The sequence below is a fragment of the Rhineura floridana genome, chromosome 3 (genome assembly GCF_030035675.1).
Source record: "Rhineura floridana isolate rRhiFlo1 chromosome 3, rRhiFlo1.hap2, whole genome shotgun sequence".
NCBI classification, from domain to species: Eukaryota; Metazoa; Chordata; class Lepidosauria; order Squamata; family Rhineuridae; genus Rhineura; species Rhineura floridana.
The window spans coordinates 217,418,780-217,436,267 of record NC_084482.1 but is presented as its reverse complement, the minus strand read 5'-3'; the positions used below and the strand labels follow the sequence as shown (position 1 = coordinate 217,436,267).

Below are 17,488 nucleotides of genomic sequence, written 5' to 3'. Positions count from 1 at the left end.
ATCATCCTGATTTCCAAGGAAATGAAGGGTGGTTTATAAATATTTGTTGATAAGAAATAAATGGATTGGTATAGGCTCGTTGGAAGACACGATGAGCTCAGTGGAGGCATAACATGAAAGAAATATAACTGATACAATGCATACAGTTTTCTTTCCCGCACTATTCTTTGTAGGGAAACAACATGGCAGTACTCTTATTAACCATAATTAGGGATAGGGGAGAAATTTAATCCAGTTTGCATTTAAAGGCAAACTTTCTCTGATTCACACTTTTTGAAACAATGCGAGTATCGAAACATGGCTATCCTTCAAAAATCTGCTTCTTTGGATTTTACAGTGTAGTTCTCCAGCCACGAATGTGTACAAAAATTGATACAACAGTGTGCATTTTGTTGTTGTTGTATGCCTTCAAGTCGATTATGACTTATGGCGACCCTATGAATCTTTTTTTAAATATATATTCATAGGGTTTTCATGGTAAGAGGTATTCAGAGGTGGTTTACCATTGCCTTTCTCTAAGACTACAGCACCCAGTATTCCCAGGCAGTCTCCCATCCAAGTAGTAACCAGGCCTGACCCTGCTTAGCTTCCAAGATCAGATGAGGTTGAGCGTGTTTAGGGTAGCATAGCTGTAGGCAAAGCGTGCATATAAATGCATAAAGTGTGAATGCAAGGCAGCTGCTTAGCTGGCAGAGGAGTGGAACCTCCATGTGTAGAGGTAGTATACCAGAGAGCAGGCGATGCAGAATAATGTTACTTTTTAAATGAAACAATTAAATATATGTCTAAATAATGGAGGGTGAAGGTATAATGTAGCTTGAAATGTGATACACATAAAAAATGTAAATGTACTGCCTTCAAGTCGATTCTGACTTATGGCGACCCTGTGAATAGGGTTTTCATGAGGCTGAGAGGCAGTGACTGGCCCAAGGTCACCCAGGGAGCTTCGTGGCTATGTGGGGATTCGAACCCTGGTCTCCCAGGTCGTAGTCCAACACCTTAACCACTACACCACACTGGCTCTCATATATTACTGAAAATAACATACAAAAGTACATTATAGTAGGGGAAATTGCTTTGCAAAACTGTGTACATTAGGGGAAATAGTTGATAAAAATGTGAAAGACAAATTCACACTAAAATGCTGGTGAATCTTCATGAGTTTCTTTTTCTTTTACTGATGTGAAAATTGGCAGAACTGAAGATTGGAAAATGCGAAATTGGGAGATGAAAATTGATATTTTCACCCATCCCTAACCATAATAATAAACACTGAGTTTCTGCCCTGCCTTCCTATAAAAATTGAGAAGGCAGCTGACATAAAATCAACACAAAGCAAAATAATGTTCCTTTTTTATCCAACCAATAAGCCCATTAAGTAAGTTTCCCTGGCAGAAAGTGACTTGGCCAAAGCACCAAGTGGATGAACATTTTGTCTTAAGTTGAATTTGGGAATATGTATTAGAAGCCAAATTGGATGGTTACGGGGTGGCCCGTCAGGGATGGCAAGCACTGGCTGGCTTAAGAGTCCCAGTGTGAGAAATTCCATCCTTTTGCTCTTTCATCTCCTAGCTACATCGGCAAGCGCCCAGCCTCCAACATGGCCATCGTCAGCATTAAGATGCTCTCAGGATTCATCCCAGTGAAATCATCCGTTAAAAAGGTAACTGCCTTGTTTGTGTGTCATGTTCTCACCCCAAATTTTATATTGTTTTAAATTTTTAAATTGTGTTTTAAATTGTTTTTTAAAAGATGTATTTTAAATTGCATTTGTTTTTAGTTACTGTAAACAGCCCAGAGAGCTTCGGCTATAGGGCAGTATACAAGTATAATGAATGAATGAATGAATGAATGAATGAATGAGAACCCACTTCTTTGGCCATGGGAGGCGTGAGGAAAGGCCAGAAGCAAGAATGTTTTTGCACTCAGGCCCTGTTTGTGGGCTTCCCATTGGGGCACCTGGTTGGCCGCTGTAGGAAAGGAATGCTGGTTTTCATGGGGCACTGGCCTCATCCAGCAGGTGCTTCTTACATTTTTATAAGAACTGACTTTGCTGGACCACTACCATAATGCCCACCTAGTCTAGTCATTCTGTCTCCAAAAGCAGCCAATCTGACATCTCTGGGAGGCTCACACCCCTGGAGACTTCAGGGATGGTGGCTTGACATTCATGTTTAAGTCCCTAAATGAGTTAGGCCCCAAAGATCTGAAAGACCAGTACCTTCCCTACAGACCCTCTCAGGTGTTAATTTCAGCACACCGGGCCTTCTTGTTCATTCCTCCAACCTCAGAAGTTTGGGGGTGTTGGTGGTCCAAGAGAGGGCATCCTTTGCGGCACCCCCTAAGTGGTGGAACTCCCTCCCCACAGAGGTGCATCTGGCATGTTAATTTTGCAGTTTTAATTGCATACTGTGGGTTCTTTACCCTAGCCTGAGATATATGGGCAGCATTCAACAAAATAATTGCACCAGTGCAAAGATTACTAGTGCAACCAGACTTTCCTCCCCCCGCCTCATGCCACCCCCAAATCTGCTCCAGAGTATTGGGGGAAAACCCCGAATAGATTTAGGGGTTGCGCAAGGAGAGGACGGGGGGAGACATTCCATTGCGCAAGGAGAAATTCTTACACTGTTGGCACTAGGGACTTAGTGCTATGTTGAATACAACCCTGTGCTTACAGGACTCACCCTATGCTTGAGCCTATAATTTTTAAATACAGTAAGGCCCCGCTTATATGGCGGGTTAGGGACCAGGCCCCCGCTGTAAAGCAGAAATCGCCATAAAGCAGAACCCATTGACTATAATGGGTCGTGTCGTGCGAAAATGTCGCAAAAATGCCGAAAAACAGCAAAATCGGCTTTAAAATGGGGAATTTCCCCTAACTGAAAGCCGCTGCATCAGCGGAACACCGGAAAGCGGAACACTGGAAAGCGGGGCCCTATTGTACTGCATTTTACATTGTTGCGACTTGTCCTGTGACTTTATGGTGAAGGGTGGGTAAGAAACTGAAGTAGCGGTAATAGTAGTAGCCATCGTCATCATCGTCATTGTAGTTGTCATAGCAGTAATCATAATTGTCTCTCCATTTTGTCCCCTCCAGCTGGAAAGTCAAAATCAGGTCAAGAGGACAGAAGTGAGCATGAGTCGTGTCGTGGTGTATTTGGAGCAGGTGAGTGAAGAGGAGGGCAGAGGAGTGAGGGTGAGAGAATCGTTCCTTTAGGAACGCAAATAGACATGATGAGAAGAGTGCCCATCCTCTTCCTGCATTTCACTGGAGCCTGGGCAACAGGAGTGTGCTTCATGTGGCAGTGATGAGTTGAGCTGTCCTGGATGGTCCCCTCTCACTGCCAATGTGGTATAGTGGTGAAAGTATTGGACTGTGACCTCTGTGGCCATGAAGCTCACTGGCCAAGCCAATCACTGCCTCTGAGCCTAACCTACCTCATAGGGTTGATGTGAGGATAAAGTGGTGAGGGGAAGAAGCATGTATGAGCTCCTTGGAGGAAAGGCAAGATGTAAATGCGATAACAACATATAATTTTAAAACAAAATGGCGGTCCAAGCTTTCTGCTCTGCTCTCTCCCCCCCCCCGGCAGAATGGGCACTGCACAACTCAAGGACAGAACTTCACTTCTCCCGTCTCTGTCGCCCCCTTTGCTGTGTGCAAGAGAGAAATACTGTTTTTAACCTCCCAGTCAGTGTGGCATAGCAGTAGAGTGTTGGACTACAACCTGGGAGACCAGGGTTCGAATCCCCACACAGCCATGAAGCTCACTGGGTGTCCTTGGGCCAGTCACTGCCTCTCAGCCTCATAGGGAGGCAGTGGTAAACCCCCTCTGAATATCGTTTACCATTAAAACCTTATTCATAGGGTCACCATAAGTCAGGATTGACTTGAAGGCAGTCCATTTCAATTTTTCCCCTATTTTTCACCTCATCATCCCTCTAGGAGGGAAGCGTTCCAGTTTTTCTCCCCTTTGTTGTCTTCCTTTGTCAGTCCAGCGTCACATCCACACCGTGTATATCACACAGTCTTACACCACTTTTAGCAGTCATGACTCTCCCCGAAAGAATCCTGGAAGTGTAGTTTGTGAAGGGTGCTGAGAGTTGTTAGGAGACCACTATCCCCCTCACAGAGCTACAGTTCCCCAAGTGGTTGAACAGTCAGTCCCTCTTCCCAGAGAACTCTGGGAATTGTAGCTCTCTGAGGGAAATAGGAGCACATTAAAGAATCCCAGGAACTGTAGTTTGTGCTGGGAACGGTAGTTCTGTGAGGGGTAAGCCATAGCCACCAGGATTCTTTGGGGGGGGAAGTCATGTACTTTGAATGCATGGTGTGCACGCAGGCCCAGAGCATCAACATCACCGCCTTCGTGTAAAGGCAATTGCAGAAGGAGGAGTTCTACACAGTCTCTCACTCTGGGCTTAATTTCCCACAAGACTTGAAGCTGTCTGCCCGGTGGCGCCTCTCTAGCGAGGTCTTGGTTTGCTGGGTGTGTGACGATGGTGCATACTTGCTGCTGAGTCACATCTCAAATGATGATCCCCTCCTGCTTGTCCACAGGTGACCAATGTGACCCAGAGCCTCTTCTTCACGGTGGAGCAGGACATCCGTGTCCAGCATCTGAAGCCTTCCTGGGGGGAAGTCTACGATTACTACTTACCAAGTAAGAAAGGGGTCTGGCACTAAAGGCTCAGCTTTTATTGTTTTTATTTTTGTTATTATCATTATCATCATCATCTCCTCCCACTTCTTAGTTAACTTGCAAAAGGAGCTTCCAAAAATATGTAAAAGCCACCATACAAAAGTAGTGCTTGCAAGTGTTCTAAAACCAACCCTTAAAAAACAAGTCTACAGCAGAACAAGGGCTGAGGGCAGTTGGCATGGAAGCAGGGAGCTGGGGGAGGCAGAGTCTGGCCTGATGGTTTTTCCCTGTTGCTTTGTATTTCCAGATGAATACGCTCGTGCAGAGTACAGAGCCCCTTGCAGCAAAGGTAGAGTATGAACGGAAATGGCCTCTCTCCAGATCCCCAAAATGTGAATTGGTTTGAAATCAGAAGTCCCTCTAGGCTGGCATGCAGCTTCCTTCCACTTCCAAGCAAATGCCTTTGGGAGGAGCACAAGCAGGATGTGGTTTGCAGCCGTGCACTACAGCCTCTGAAACAGACAGCTGCATCAGCCGAATGGAGGGGAGGGCAGCATAAGGTGCCTCATCTGGGCTGACAGATTTGGTGGGGAAGAGCATGAAAGGGGCAGCAAACTGCCCCTTCTCCAGCTTAGGTGGTGGGGATGGGGGCTACCATCTGGATCTCCTGCCTTGGGCCCCCAAACCTATTGGGCCCCCTGTGGGCAAATGCTTGACTGAAGGAGAATCTTATACTCTTTCCTCCCCCACAGCTGAAACTTCATAGAGGGATGCATGAAGAATGAAGCCCATCTCCCCCTGGCAGACCCTGCTGGCACCTTCCTTTCACCAGCTGCCACGGGTGGACACAACAGCCATGACAACAACACAAGACCGAAGAGAAGTATCTCTCCAGACACAATCTAAGAACAAATCTGCTCCACTTTGCTTGCTTATTCCACTGCTTGATAAGCCCCCCAGACTCAGCCTGCTCTTGTAATAGCCAGAATAACAAGCTGAGAAGTGGTGGAAGAAGAGAATGAACAGGTGGGGGAAGTCTGTAAAAAAAGCAAAAAAAGAAAAAAAATCACACACTAAGAACTCACCATTTGCTCATTTTGAGATCCTTCTGTACATCTGCTACTATTTTCCTCTCCTGGATAAAATAAAGAAAAAGAATATCTCCATTTCTTTTCCAGCTGTTTTGTCTGATCTTTTCTTCCGGGCAAAGTCCAGCACAGAAGTAGGACTTAACTAAAACCCATCTCTTTTAGAATGTGGGTTGCTGCTGAACAGTGGGGTGTCTGTGTGTGTATATCTCCCTATATACATAAAATTCTAAGTCATCACGCAGCTCCAGTTTGCATGGCTGCCAACAGGTGGCGCTGCTGCAAACTACAGCATGACAACAGCCTTCGGAGACCTGCTGAGCCACTGAAGGAGGAGGATCGAGACACAGGCAGGCAGAAACAAAGGGAGGGGTGCAGGACTTTGATGTTTGCAAAGGGAAGGGGGAGGTGGCAATGTAGGTTGGTGGGGGTAAGTGGGGTTGGCAAGTTAAGAGAGCAGGGGCACAGCCCCTAGTGTGTATTTGTGTGTATACATATACACAGACAGACAGAGAGAGAGAAAAAAGTAACTTCAAATTAGGGATGGAAGGATCTGTCAATTCAAGCTCTCTCAAGCTTCTCATTTCCCCCATCTTAAATTCAGTTCTCCACACTTTGGCAGCAATTTATGACTGTTTTTAAAACCTCATGAAAATTCTTCAGCGTCTGAATGTGAACTTCTCCTAATAAACATTTTTTTGTACTCAGTTTTGACTGATGTGCACATTTTTGCAAACAATTTCTTGTAACAGGATCCATTTTTGCATGACGCTTTCATGAAAATATTCATTTCCGTGCACGCTTCCCCCTAATATTTACATTTTTGTAAACATTGGTTAGCCAGAGAACAGCACTGCAAAATTTGGATAAGAGTGAATTTCGAAAGGTGGCTGAGTTTCAGTTCTCATATTGGTTTGGAATGTGCGGATTTGATAGATTTGGATTTATATGTGAACTGAATCCAGTTTCTCCCCCATCCTTACTCCAGGTGAAGATGGTGGCAGGTGCATCCTGAATACCTCCTCTACCTGCTGTTTTTCCCCTACTGTAAAAAAAAAACACTTGTGTTCTCTTAAACACACCAACCGCCATTCTATCAACCAATCAGCATTCCAGTCACCCACTCCCTCTCACTCTGCCTACCACATTACCTCTAATACAGAATGTATATATTAACCTATTTATATAACAATATATTATTGATTATTGATTATTGATTATTAATTACTATTATTACATTAATATCCCACCCTTTCCTCCCAGAAGGAGCCCAGGGCGGCAAACAAAAACATTAAAAACATCTATAAAACATCTTTTAAAAATCTTTAAAAATAAATGTTAAAGATCTTTTTAAAAATCTAAAAACAATTCCAATACAGATGCAGACTGGGATAAGGGCTCTACTTAAAAGGCTTGTTGAAATAGGAATGTCTTCAACAGGTGCTGAAAAACAACAGCGATGGCTCCTGCCTAATATTTAAGGGGAGGGAATTCCAAAGGGGAGGTGCCACAACACTAGAGGTCCACTTCCTGTGTTGTGTGGAATTGACCTCCTGATAAGATAGTTTCTGCAGGAGGCCCTCACCTGCAGAGCGCAGTGTTTGACTGGGTATATAAGGAATAAGATGGTGTGTCTTTCAGGTATTCTGGTCCCAAGCTGTATAGGGCTTTGTACACCACAACCAGCACCTTGAACTTAGCTCGGTAACTAATTCTGTGCAACTGAACTTCCCAGTTTATACTGCTCCATGGTCATTATTCAGTTGCACAGAATTAGTGCAGAAACTCCATGCACATTTATGCAGACATAATTGTTGAAGATATACTTTTTAGACCTGCTCATCCCCTGACGAAGGCCAAGTCACTGAGTGGCCGAAACGCGTTGGGCTTTCTTTTTAATAAAACTTATTTGGATTTTCATTTCAAGAATTCCTTTCTTCATCATCTTGGGGTCCCCCCCCCTCTTTTTTCTCCTGTTTTAGGATTGGAGCTATAAGACGAAACTTCACCAGGAAGTGATCTGACCATGAAAACAGAATGACATCTACCACAACCCTATTTGAAGACCACCCCTTCCTCTATCTGGAGCAAAAAACCAAATCAAGGGTGTGCCCTGCCCTGTGTGTGGGAACAATGACAATTTGAAACAACCCCATGGTTGTCATGGAGGCTGTGAAGTTCCGATCCAGAACACTAGAGGCAACCTCAGCATGAATATTGAAATCACCCAAGATTATTGGGCTCCTCCAATACCACAGCTGAGATGGCCTCTGCCAGCTCAGTCAGACAAGCTGCTGGGCAGCAGGGTGGATAGTCATTCATTCATTCATTGGCGATCACTCGTGGCTGAGTAAGATTGTCTTCCAAGATAAGGTCTTTAGCAATGGGTCTGTAAGTGGCTGTGGAGGCCAATTCTGGATCCACACAGCCTCCCACAGTGAGGACAAAAGTTTTCAGATGGAAGGTGGTTGCGATGAGGATTTGTTTGACATGCCTTCTGCTTAGCTCATTTGTCCCTTTTTGCCCTGTATTCGTGCTTCTTCGAAGTACACAGCACCTTTGATAATAGCCAACCTCTATTTGGGACGTTCATGGGCCAAGACTTCCCAGTTCTTGATGTTCATGTTACATTTTTTTAGTTTTGCTTTAAGAACATCTTTAAACCTCTCTTGCTGTCCACTGATATTCCATTTTCCATCCTTAAGTTGGGAGTAAAGTAGCTGCTTTGGAAGATGGTGATCAGGCATTCAAACAACATGGCCAGTCCAGCAAAGTTGATGTTGAAGGATCATTGTTTCAACACTGGTAGTCTTTGCTTCTTCCAGAACACTAACATTAGTCTGTCTGTCTTCCCAAATAATTTGCAGAATTTTCTGGAGGCAGCGTTTGTGGAATCTTTCAAGATGTTGGGAGTGGCATTTATAAATGGTCCATGTTTCACAGGCATACAGTAAGGTCGATAGTACAATGGCTTTGTAAATAAGCATTTTGATCTCCCTGCGAATATCCCGATCCTCAAACACTCTACACTTCATTCGGGAGAATGTGGCACTTGCAGAGCTCAGATGGTGTTGAATTTCAGCATTGATGTCAGCTTTTACAGAGAGCTGGCTGCCAAGATAGGGGAAGTGGTCAATGTTCTCCAGCGTCACACCATTAAGCTGGATTGATGGTGCTACAGAGGGACTAATTTGCACCTGTTGATGAAGCACTTTGTTTTTTTATATATTAAGTGAGAGCCCAAGCTTTCCATATGCTTCTGCAAAGACATTTAGGATAGTTAGAAGATCTTTCTCTGAATGTGCAGAGACTACATTATCATCGGCATTCAGGTGCAGGCCCTCACAGACAGCTCCAAGGTTGAGAGATTTACTGGTGACAGAGATGGAAGTTCTGCAGATCATAGCACCCTTCCCTGCAGCCTGAGATGATGTTGCACCTAGTATCCAGGTGTGCAAAGCTGGGTTCGAACAACTCCTCCCAGATCACCCACCCAGGTCATATCAGATCAGCACACTCATCCACAATCAAATCATGAACAAGTGTGGTCTTATTGTGTACCAATCTGGCATTAAAGTCATAATCAACTTGAAGGCACATAAGTAACACATGCACATTAAACAGCAGCAGGCACAGGCCAGTGGGCACAGCAGATCAGCAACAACCCACCATTAATGGGAGGAATAGGAGAAAGGAACTAGGCATAGATAGCCTTGCCCTCATCTTCCATGCTAACTTATCATCTCCCCATTGGTCTACATCTCTCTGCCCATGATCACTGAAATTGATCACCCATGTTCCTCCTCAAGATTCCTCCCAAATACCCACCAACAAAACCTACCAGAACCAGTAACCCCAGTATGCCTCTGTGATAGCTGGGAACAGTATTTCAAAAACTTCACAAGACCCAGCCGATGTCTTTCTCATTGAGGCACACATCCCCCACCCATCTCAGACTCAGGGAGGACCAGCCTTCTGCCAGTTGCAGACTCTCACTTTAAAGGCATCTGGCAACTTTTTCCTATCATACAGTTCACTGCACAGGCTCTCACCCTTCACAGGAACCACACATACACCCTCCCTACTACTAACTTCCTCTCAATTGGAGGGGGGAAATAGAAGGGGGTAGAGCCCTCAAGACTCCCTAGGGGTCTGCCCAAGGGACATTCCCCATTGGTATCACCCCTTCAGTGTGACCCTGCTGGCAGCAGACCAGTTGCCCAAGGGCTGCTGAGCTTTTATGCCCCCTATCCAGCCAAGAGCTAATGCAAGAGGGTGCAAGATTGAGTGCAGCCTCTCTCCAGACTCAGTGTCAGGCAGGGGTCCCTGTCCATGCAGAATTTACCAGGGATCTCAGCTGTCTCAACAGGCAGCAACCCAAGCGAGCAAGCAAGCACCCAAATGCTGAAGTATTCACTCTCAGTTAAGGTACAGACATAGAATACATAATTATAAAATGATATCAAAAATTTAATATATATGTATACAATCAATATAAAATCCCTATCAGTATTTTCATATAATAATAGAAGTGTCCAACAGAAAAAAAGTCAGTGCCCATACACAATGAAATACAAAATATATGATATACTCAAGACAATATCAATGTGGAAATAAAGGGCAACTTGTAAACAGTGGCCAATACGCATAAATCAATGCCCATATGTAATAAAATGCAAAATGTATAACATAGCCAAACGCGTTTCGACAATTAGTCTTTGTCAGTGGCTTTCATGAGTATACATTACAAAGGGCAAAAAATGTAATTAAGAACGTTAACTACTAATGATGGATGTCTCCGAGTAAAGAATGTTCTACAACTGTTAAAACAAATGCCATAAACCCACTTACTTTTGTGTATTATATTCTAAGATATGAACTGATACGTGGGCTGTTCATTAACTCAATTGTTCTGCATGAAAATAATTATAAATTAAGTTAGACTAATTCTATAGAAATTTTAACAATAATTGGTGAAATAATTTTATATATAAAGAAAAAGATATAATACATATCATTTCCTTCTGTCAATCAATTATAAAAAATATTGACAATTTTACCAACATAACATCTCCTAGGGATGTTACTGTATTTTAAATATCTAATCAGCCAAGTTGTTGTAGGAGGGTGAGCCTGCAGATGTAACACAGCTGTGGAAACTCCTCCTCCAGCCACTCAATACATGCCATATCTCAGTTGAATTTGCTCAACTATTTTACATTAACCCTTAATGGGTTACCGGAGACACTTCACCATAAGAATACTATAGACCAACTGTATGCCAATAAGCTGTCTAAATAACTGTAAATTAACATGCAAAAATTCCAAAATGCAGATCACACATATACTTGGCAAAGAATTACTGACACAGGAACCCAAAAAAGTGTGGTGTCCTGACATTTTCCATTAAAATGAATACAATATCTTCTGCTCAATATTAGGGACGGAAAGATCTGTCAATTTTGGTTCTCTCAGTTTCTCATTTTTCCAGTATTAAATTCAGTTCTCCGCATTTCTGTAGCAATTGTGAATTTTTTAAAAAATCCTCATGAAAATTCTCCACCATTTTAGTGTGAATTTCTCCGAATAAACACATTTTTGTAGGCTCTTTTGACAAAGGTACATATTTTTGCCAGCCATTTCTGATCATTTCATACCTTTTTGTATGTTATTTTCACTCATGAATTCATTTTCATGCACACTTTCCCCAATATATGTTACATCACGGCTGAAAGAATTGCACTGGCTGCCAATTAGCTACCAAGCCAAGGTCTTGCTTTTGGATCAAAGCTTAGGAATAGGACACCTAAAAGATGGTATCACCCCTTATATTCTCTATCAATCACTGCGCTCTGCAAGTTAGGACTTCATGCAGATACCATCATCAGGATTGCATACGAATTGGGCGTACCCTTTGGAACTCCCTCCTGTTACATATCAGACAGGCACCACCTTTAGTGTCCTTTGGGATTCTATTGAAAACCTTCCTTTTTCAACGAGCCTTTTAACTGGCGGTCTTTCTCCCAGTCTGTATCTGTATTGGATCTGAAATTGTAGATATGGAATTATTTTTAATTTGGAAATTTTAAAATTGTTTTATTGTTGATTTTGTTTTACTGTGAGGTCACTTCAAGGTATTTTATGGCAGTCATTCATAATGGAATCAAATAAACAAATAAATTCACGGAAGAAAGTAGTCATTGATGGTTATAGTGAATGCATGTGTCACTTTTTCATCGCCTCATTCCCACTAAATAAGTGTTAATATACCTGATGAACAACAAGATCAGCCTCAAAAGGCCTTCTCTCTATCCCACCAGTTAAAACAGCTAGACTGGTGAGGACTAGGGAGAGGGCTTTTTCAGTTGTGGCCCCCACTCTGTGGAATTCCCTCCGAAATGATCTCTGCCATGCCCCCTCTATGATGAGCTTCCGCCAGGCCTTGAAGACCTGGCTCTTCACGCAGGCTTTTGGGGTGGGTTAGGTTTTATTATTATTGTTTGAGACTTTTAATGTTTTAATGTATTGACATGTTTTTATTGTGTACGTCGCCCAGAGTGGCTGGACAACCAGCCAGATGGGCAACTAATAAATTAAATAAATAAATAAAACAACATGTGTTCTGATGTGACGTTTTCAGCCACAATTTTTTCTCTGGCCATTCAGTGGAGCCCTGCAGCCCCATCTCTCCTATAGCTAAATAAAGTCTTCTTATTATGAATTAGTCCATTTTACTGAAATGTTTTGGGTGCAAATATAGTCATTATGTGTTCAAAGATCTGTTGGACTTGTGCAGCTAAAACGTTTATTTGCATGCAGCATGCTAGGACAAACTATTCTCGATTGTGAGATACTGGACCTCATAGAGATAATTCATATTAATAATCTTCCTCAGCTGAGCTCTGTAAAATCGAAATTCTTACACAGAGAATGAGAATAGATCCCATCCACTATACATTTAAAGCATGCTTATACTACTTTACCAGTCATGGCTTCCCCCAAAGAATCCTGGGACATGTTGTTTGTTAAGGATGCGGAGAGTGGTTAGGAGACTCTTCTGTTCAAGATGAAGAGATCACTAAGCCATGAGATACTCACCTACCATCCCATTATAAAGCACAAAGCCAGGAAAGTAAAACTCCTGAAATTAAGTGGCCCTAAAATCATTAAGCAACATAACCATTTACTTAGCCAGGAAGGAGTGTTTTTACAGGAAGGAGTGTTTTTACAGAGATAATGAGAAAGCGACAAGCTATAAAATCAACTATATCTCGTTTTCCCAAACACACACCAGGTGTTTTGCCATGTCCCTTGTCTACAATGTTGTTGATATTAACGCAGGGTGTACAACCATGTATCTTATCACATATTTCCACTGCTTAGAGATCTGCACTGGTTGCCAATTTGTCACTGGGCCAATTTCCAGGTGTTGTTATTGGTATATCAAAGCCTTTAACAGCTTGGGACCAATTTACTTGTGGGACCACTTTACCCCAAATGTGCCCACTCTAGCACTTCACTCTGTAGAAGAGGCACTGTTACAGGTGCCACATAATACTCATCCTGCACTTGTAAGAAATCATTCTTGTAGAGTGGCATCACCTGTTCTTTGGAACTCCCTGCCTTATTAATTTTATTTATTTATTTCACAAAATTTATTTATAGCTTGAATGTAAAGACCTCTAAACAGTTCACACAAAAAGCCCATTAAAAATATCAATAAAACAGTAAAAAACAAATAATTAAAACATATTTAAAACAACTAAAACAACCACTGACTAAAGAGATTAAAACAGCTCAACATCTATGTTGACATCAGGCTGGTGCCTTCACTGTATTCTTTTCAGGGCCTGCTTACAACTGTTCTGTTTAGGTGAGCCTAGCCAAACACCTAGATGTTGATGTGTTTTAATCTCTTTTTAGTCTGTTGCTGTTTTAATTGTTTTAAAAATGTTTCAGCGACTTGCTTTTAGCTGTTTTTATTGATACTTCCAATTGTTTTTTGTAAACTGCTTAGAACTTTTCTACAGTTATGCAGTACATACATTTTGTTAAAATAAGATGTAATAAAATAAAACAGTTGGAATTTATTGGGCTGCTTTAATGCATCCAGATATCTTGTAAAATGTATCTTTAGCTTTGATTTGGATAGCTTCCCAAGCTCCTGTAACTGTACTAGTTGGTAATTAATGTTAGACTTAGATAAGGAAGAATGCCACAATTGGCCTTTCACCCCTGAGAGAGGTATTTCTAGGTTGATCCTGTCAGCACAAGGATTACCATTACCACCCTGGGCTTCTTCGGGAAGAAGGGTGGGATATAAATTTAATTAATAATGTTGTGAGCCTCCCCAATCTCTGAGTGGTGAGATCTCAGGGGTCCCTGCACTCATCCAGGGTTTGGTTTCCTTTAGGAAGAAGGTTAGCAGAGACTGCGGTATCTTTATGAAATATGGTTTATTTATTTACACACATTCCAACCTGAGCTTAACATGGAGGGGTTGAAGGCATCAGCAGTCCAATATCCAGTTTTCCCATCAATGTTACAGGAGGCATCCCAAACACCATGGTGCAGAGAACCAGTCTCTCTCCCTGCCTCCAGTTACCAGCCTTTCTTCTCAGACAACTAAAAACACAAGCTTCTCCTAGGCTCCGGGAGGGGGGGGACTCTCCTGAAGAGTTTCAACGCTCTCAAGGAACGCATCAAAGGACTGCAGGGACAGAACTGGGGAGAGACTCTGGGTCTCGGTGCAAAACCTTGAAACCAAGAGATTCCTTCCTAGGGTTGCCAGGTCGGAGCCATCCAAAAACCTGAGAAAATGGGGGCAGGCCCTGGTGACATCACAGGGCGGGCCCTAGTGATGTCACGGGGTGGGCCCTGGTGACATCATGGGGTGGGCCCTGGTGATGTCACGGGGCAGGCCCTGGTGACATCATTAAACATGATACATTGTATCAACCGCAGTTGCTTGGAGCATACCATTCAAAAAAAAATTATCTGATCAGAGATTAAAATAGAAATCTTACCTAAAATAGGGTGTTCCTAGGTCCATCTGAAGTGACAAGGTCATTCTTTCTCACAAGCTTAGGGTGATGCAAAATGGAAATGGACTGCCTTCAAGTTGATCCCAGATAGGGTCTTCATGGTAAGCAGTATTCAGACAGAGGTGGTTTACTATTGCCTTCCTCTGAGTCTGAGAGGTAGTGACTGGCCCAAGGTCACCCAGTGAGCTTCATGGCTGTGTGGGGATTCAAACCCTGGTCTCCCAGGTCACAGTTCAACACCTTTAGGGAACATTTAATCTAGCTTACTTGCTTCTGGCAAGAAGGGTTTACGTGCCCTCAGGCCAGGCCATTATTGGAAGAAAGGAGCTTAGTGTTGCAGAGATGTTAGATGGGAGCACAGATGGATGCCCCTGAAGGCAGCAACTGTAAACATGCTTATTAAGGAACTAAGCCCCATAGAACTCAATAGGACTTACTTCTGAGTAGATATGGTTGCAGCCATGTTAAACAAATTAAACCAGAACTATCACTAGAAGCTACAATGATGAAACTGAGGTTATCATACTTTGGGCACATCATGAGAAGACGTGATTCACTAGAAAAGACAACAATGCTGGGAAAAACAGAAGGGAGTAGAAAAAGAGGAAGACCAAACAAGAGACGGATTGATTCCGTAAAGGAAGCCACAGACCTGAACTTACAAGATCTGAACAGGGTGGTTCATGACAGATGCTCTTGGAGGTTGCTGATTCATAGGGTCGCCAAAAGTCGTAATCGACTTGAAGGCACATAACAACGCCTTCTTGCCTGCACTATCTAAAAGTAACGTTTGTAGGGATGAGAGAGCTGTTTTATGGCACCAACTATCCCAAATAAAAGGCACAATTCAGACCATGTCTGCTGCTACATGCATGCTTTAATCTGCTAGCCCATAAGAGACTCCCATGAAAGCACTATAGTCCAGTAGGCCTCCACCTTAGAAAGTGCCCCCACTACATTCCAGATCAGTTCCAGCCTTGGGAGGGGACAACTATATTAATAGGTTGCTCATTGCTATTGTTGAGTGGCAGATGCCTACACAAAAGGCATCAATGTGCCAATTTTACAGTAGCATTAAGTTACTACAAACAAATAATGCAGCAGAGTTACAACACCAGGACTGCACACTGCTGCACCCATGTTACTGCTCCCCATATTGGTGTCTCCAATAATCCCTTTAGCTGTTTAGCAGGCAGGTGGGTGTTCTCACTTGTAATCTGCATTTCAGAAGATCATTAGATCCAGAAGTGTAAGCTCCGAATCTTGCATTAAGATCCACAGACTACAAAAAAAATTCATTCATTCTACACCACGATTCAATCCACAGCCTAATCAATTTGGACAGATACTGAGATGGAAGGGGTATTTAAAAGCCTAAGTCTGTGGGAAAATTCTGCTAACGTCTGTATGCTGTAGTCCTTTAATCCAAATACTCTCTTAGTGTCATGGATATTAACTGAACTTGCTAAGCAAGTTACAGCATGAAGTCTTTTCCCCTGCAAGAATGAGATTTTGTAGGAGGGGAGAAAAAATGACAGGAATTAAGAGATTTCGAGGGGCATGAAAAAAACTGTCATCCCCTACTGTGGCCAGGCTTATCTGTGCACTGATGAACACTCTTCTAGTTGACAGGGCCTTAAATGTAAAAGCTTCTCAAAGCAGCTGTGGCCTAATGAGCAGTTTTAGCAAACAGCAAGGAACCTGCTGGTTAAAATATTACGAAGAATTTTAATATGGGAAAGGCTTACAGGGAGCCATTATCTAATATCTACATTTCTTAAATTTGGTTAAGCTACTTGACTCTACCTTTCCATTTTGATTTTTGCTTTGTGAAACCCAGCAAGGTTTAAAAGCTTGCTGTTACCAAATGGAATTTCTGCCTGCCAAGGTTGAACAAATTTTAAGAATGGAGATGAGTGCATTACAAAAACAAAGTAAAGTACAAGAACCAGTCATCATCATATTAAGAAAATACAACATTATACATTAAAAGGCCTGGGAAAATAAGAAAATGTAATATTGGCTACCAAGCAAACTTATCTGGAGAGGAAGATCTATAAAGAGGGTGTCACAACTAAGAAGGCACCCTCTCTGGTCACCACTTGCTTCACCTTGTCATTTCATAGTAATATTGTGAATTTACAGTGTAGCTTTTTAAAACTTAGAATTCTGAACCCAGGAATAGATGTTGCAGTAGGTCAGTTTGAACAGTCATTTGAGACTTCATAAACCCATGTTTTATGAACCTGGGAATGAGCATCCATTTTTTAAAAAATGTTAATCTTTATTAAGTTAAAATCAGTACAATGTCCAATTCATTTTTACCTTCATTTATCACAGCAGGGGAACTGGCTCTGAGGCTGCCATGCCGCATGGGTGCCCTCTCGGCAGCGGTTGCTAGCCTCAGCCGGTTCCCCTGCTCCGGAAAGGAGCAGCGTGGTGCCGATGGGTGGGAGCGGCTGCGATGGGGCTGAGGAGTCTGTGCGTGCGGTCGTTCTGAATCCGGTTGCGGGAAGAAGGCTGCTGGTGGAAGGTACCGGTTTGAGGCCGGGTCGTTTGTAGGCCGTCGTGCAGAGGGAGAGAGAGGGGAGGGAGAGAGATTTGTCTTGAGTCTGCTATACTTAGTGAAGCTTGAGTCTCCTGTATTTAGTGAGCGGCCTGCCAGCCTCAGCCGGTTCCCCTGCTCCGGAAAGGAGCAGCGTGGCGCCGA

At 42.9% G+C, this 17,488-nt stretch overlaps 1 protein-coding gene and 1 pseudogene across 2 annotated transcripts in view; one reads left to right on the top strand and one right to left on the bottom strand.

The window, feature by feature from the left end:
- The window catches only part of LOC133381560 (alpha-2-macroglobulin-like), a 74,421-nt gene extending 68,609 nt beyond the window's left edge, over nt 1–5,812 (top strand). For both annotated transcript variants that reach the window (XM_061620812.1, XM_061620811.1), the window contains exons 32-36: nt 1,573–1,663; nt 3,101–3,169; nt 4,565–4,667; nt 4,954–4,995; nt 5,399–5,812. In XM_061620812.1, coding sequence (XP_061476796.1) covers nt 1,573–1,663; nt 3,101–3,169; nt 4,565–4,667; nt 4,954–4,995; nt 5,399–5,412 — 319 coding nt within the window. In that variant the 3' untranslated portion in view covers nt 5,413–5,812. The remainder of the gene's footprint in view (nt 1–1,572; nt 1,664–3,100; nt 3,170–4,564; nt 4,668–4,953; nt 4,996–5,398) is intronic.
- On the bottom strand, nt 519–637 carry LOC133382507 (5S ribosomal RNA; annotated as a pseudogene).
- Nucleotides 5,813–17,488: the final 11,676 nt, after the last annotated feature.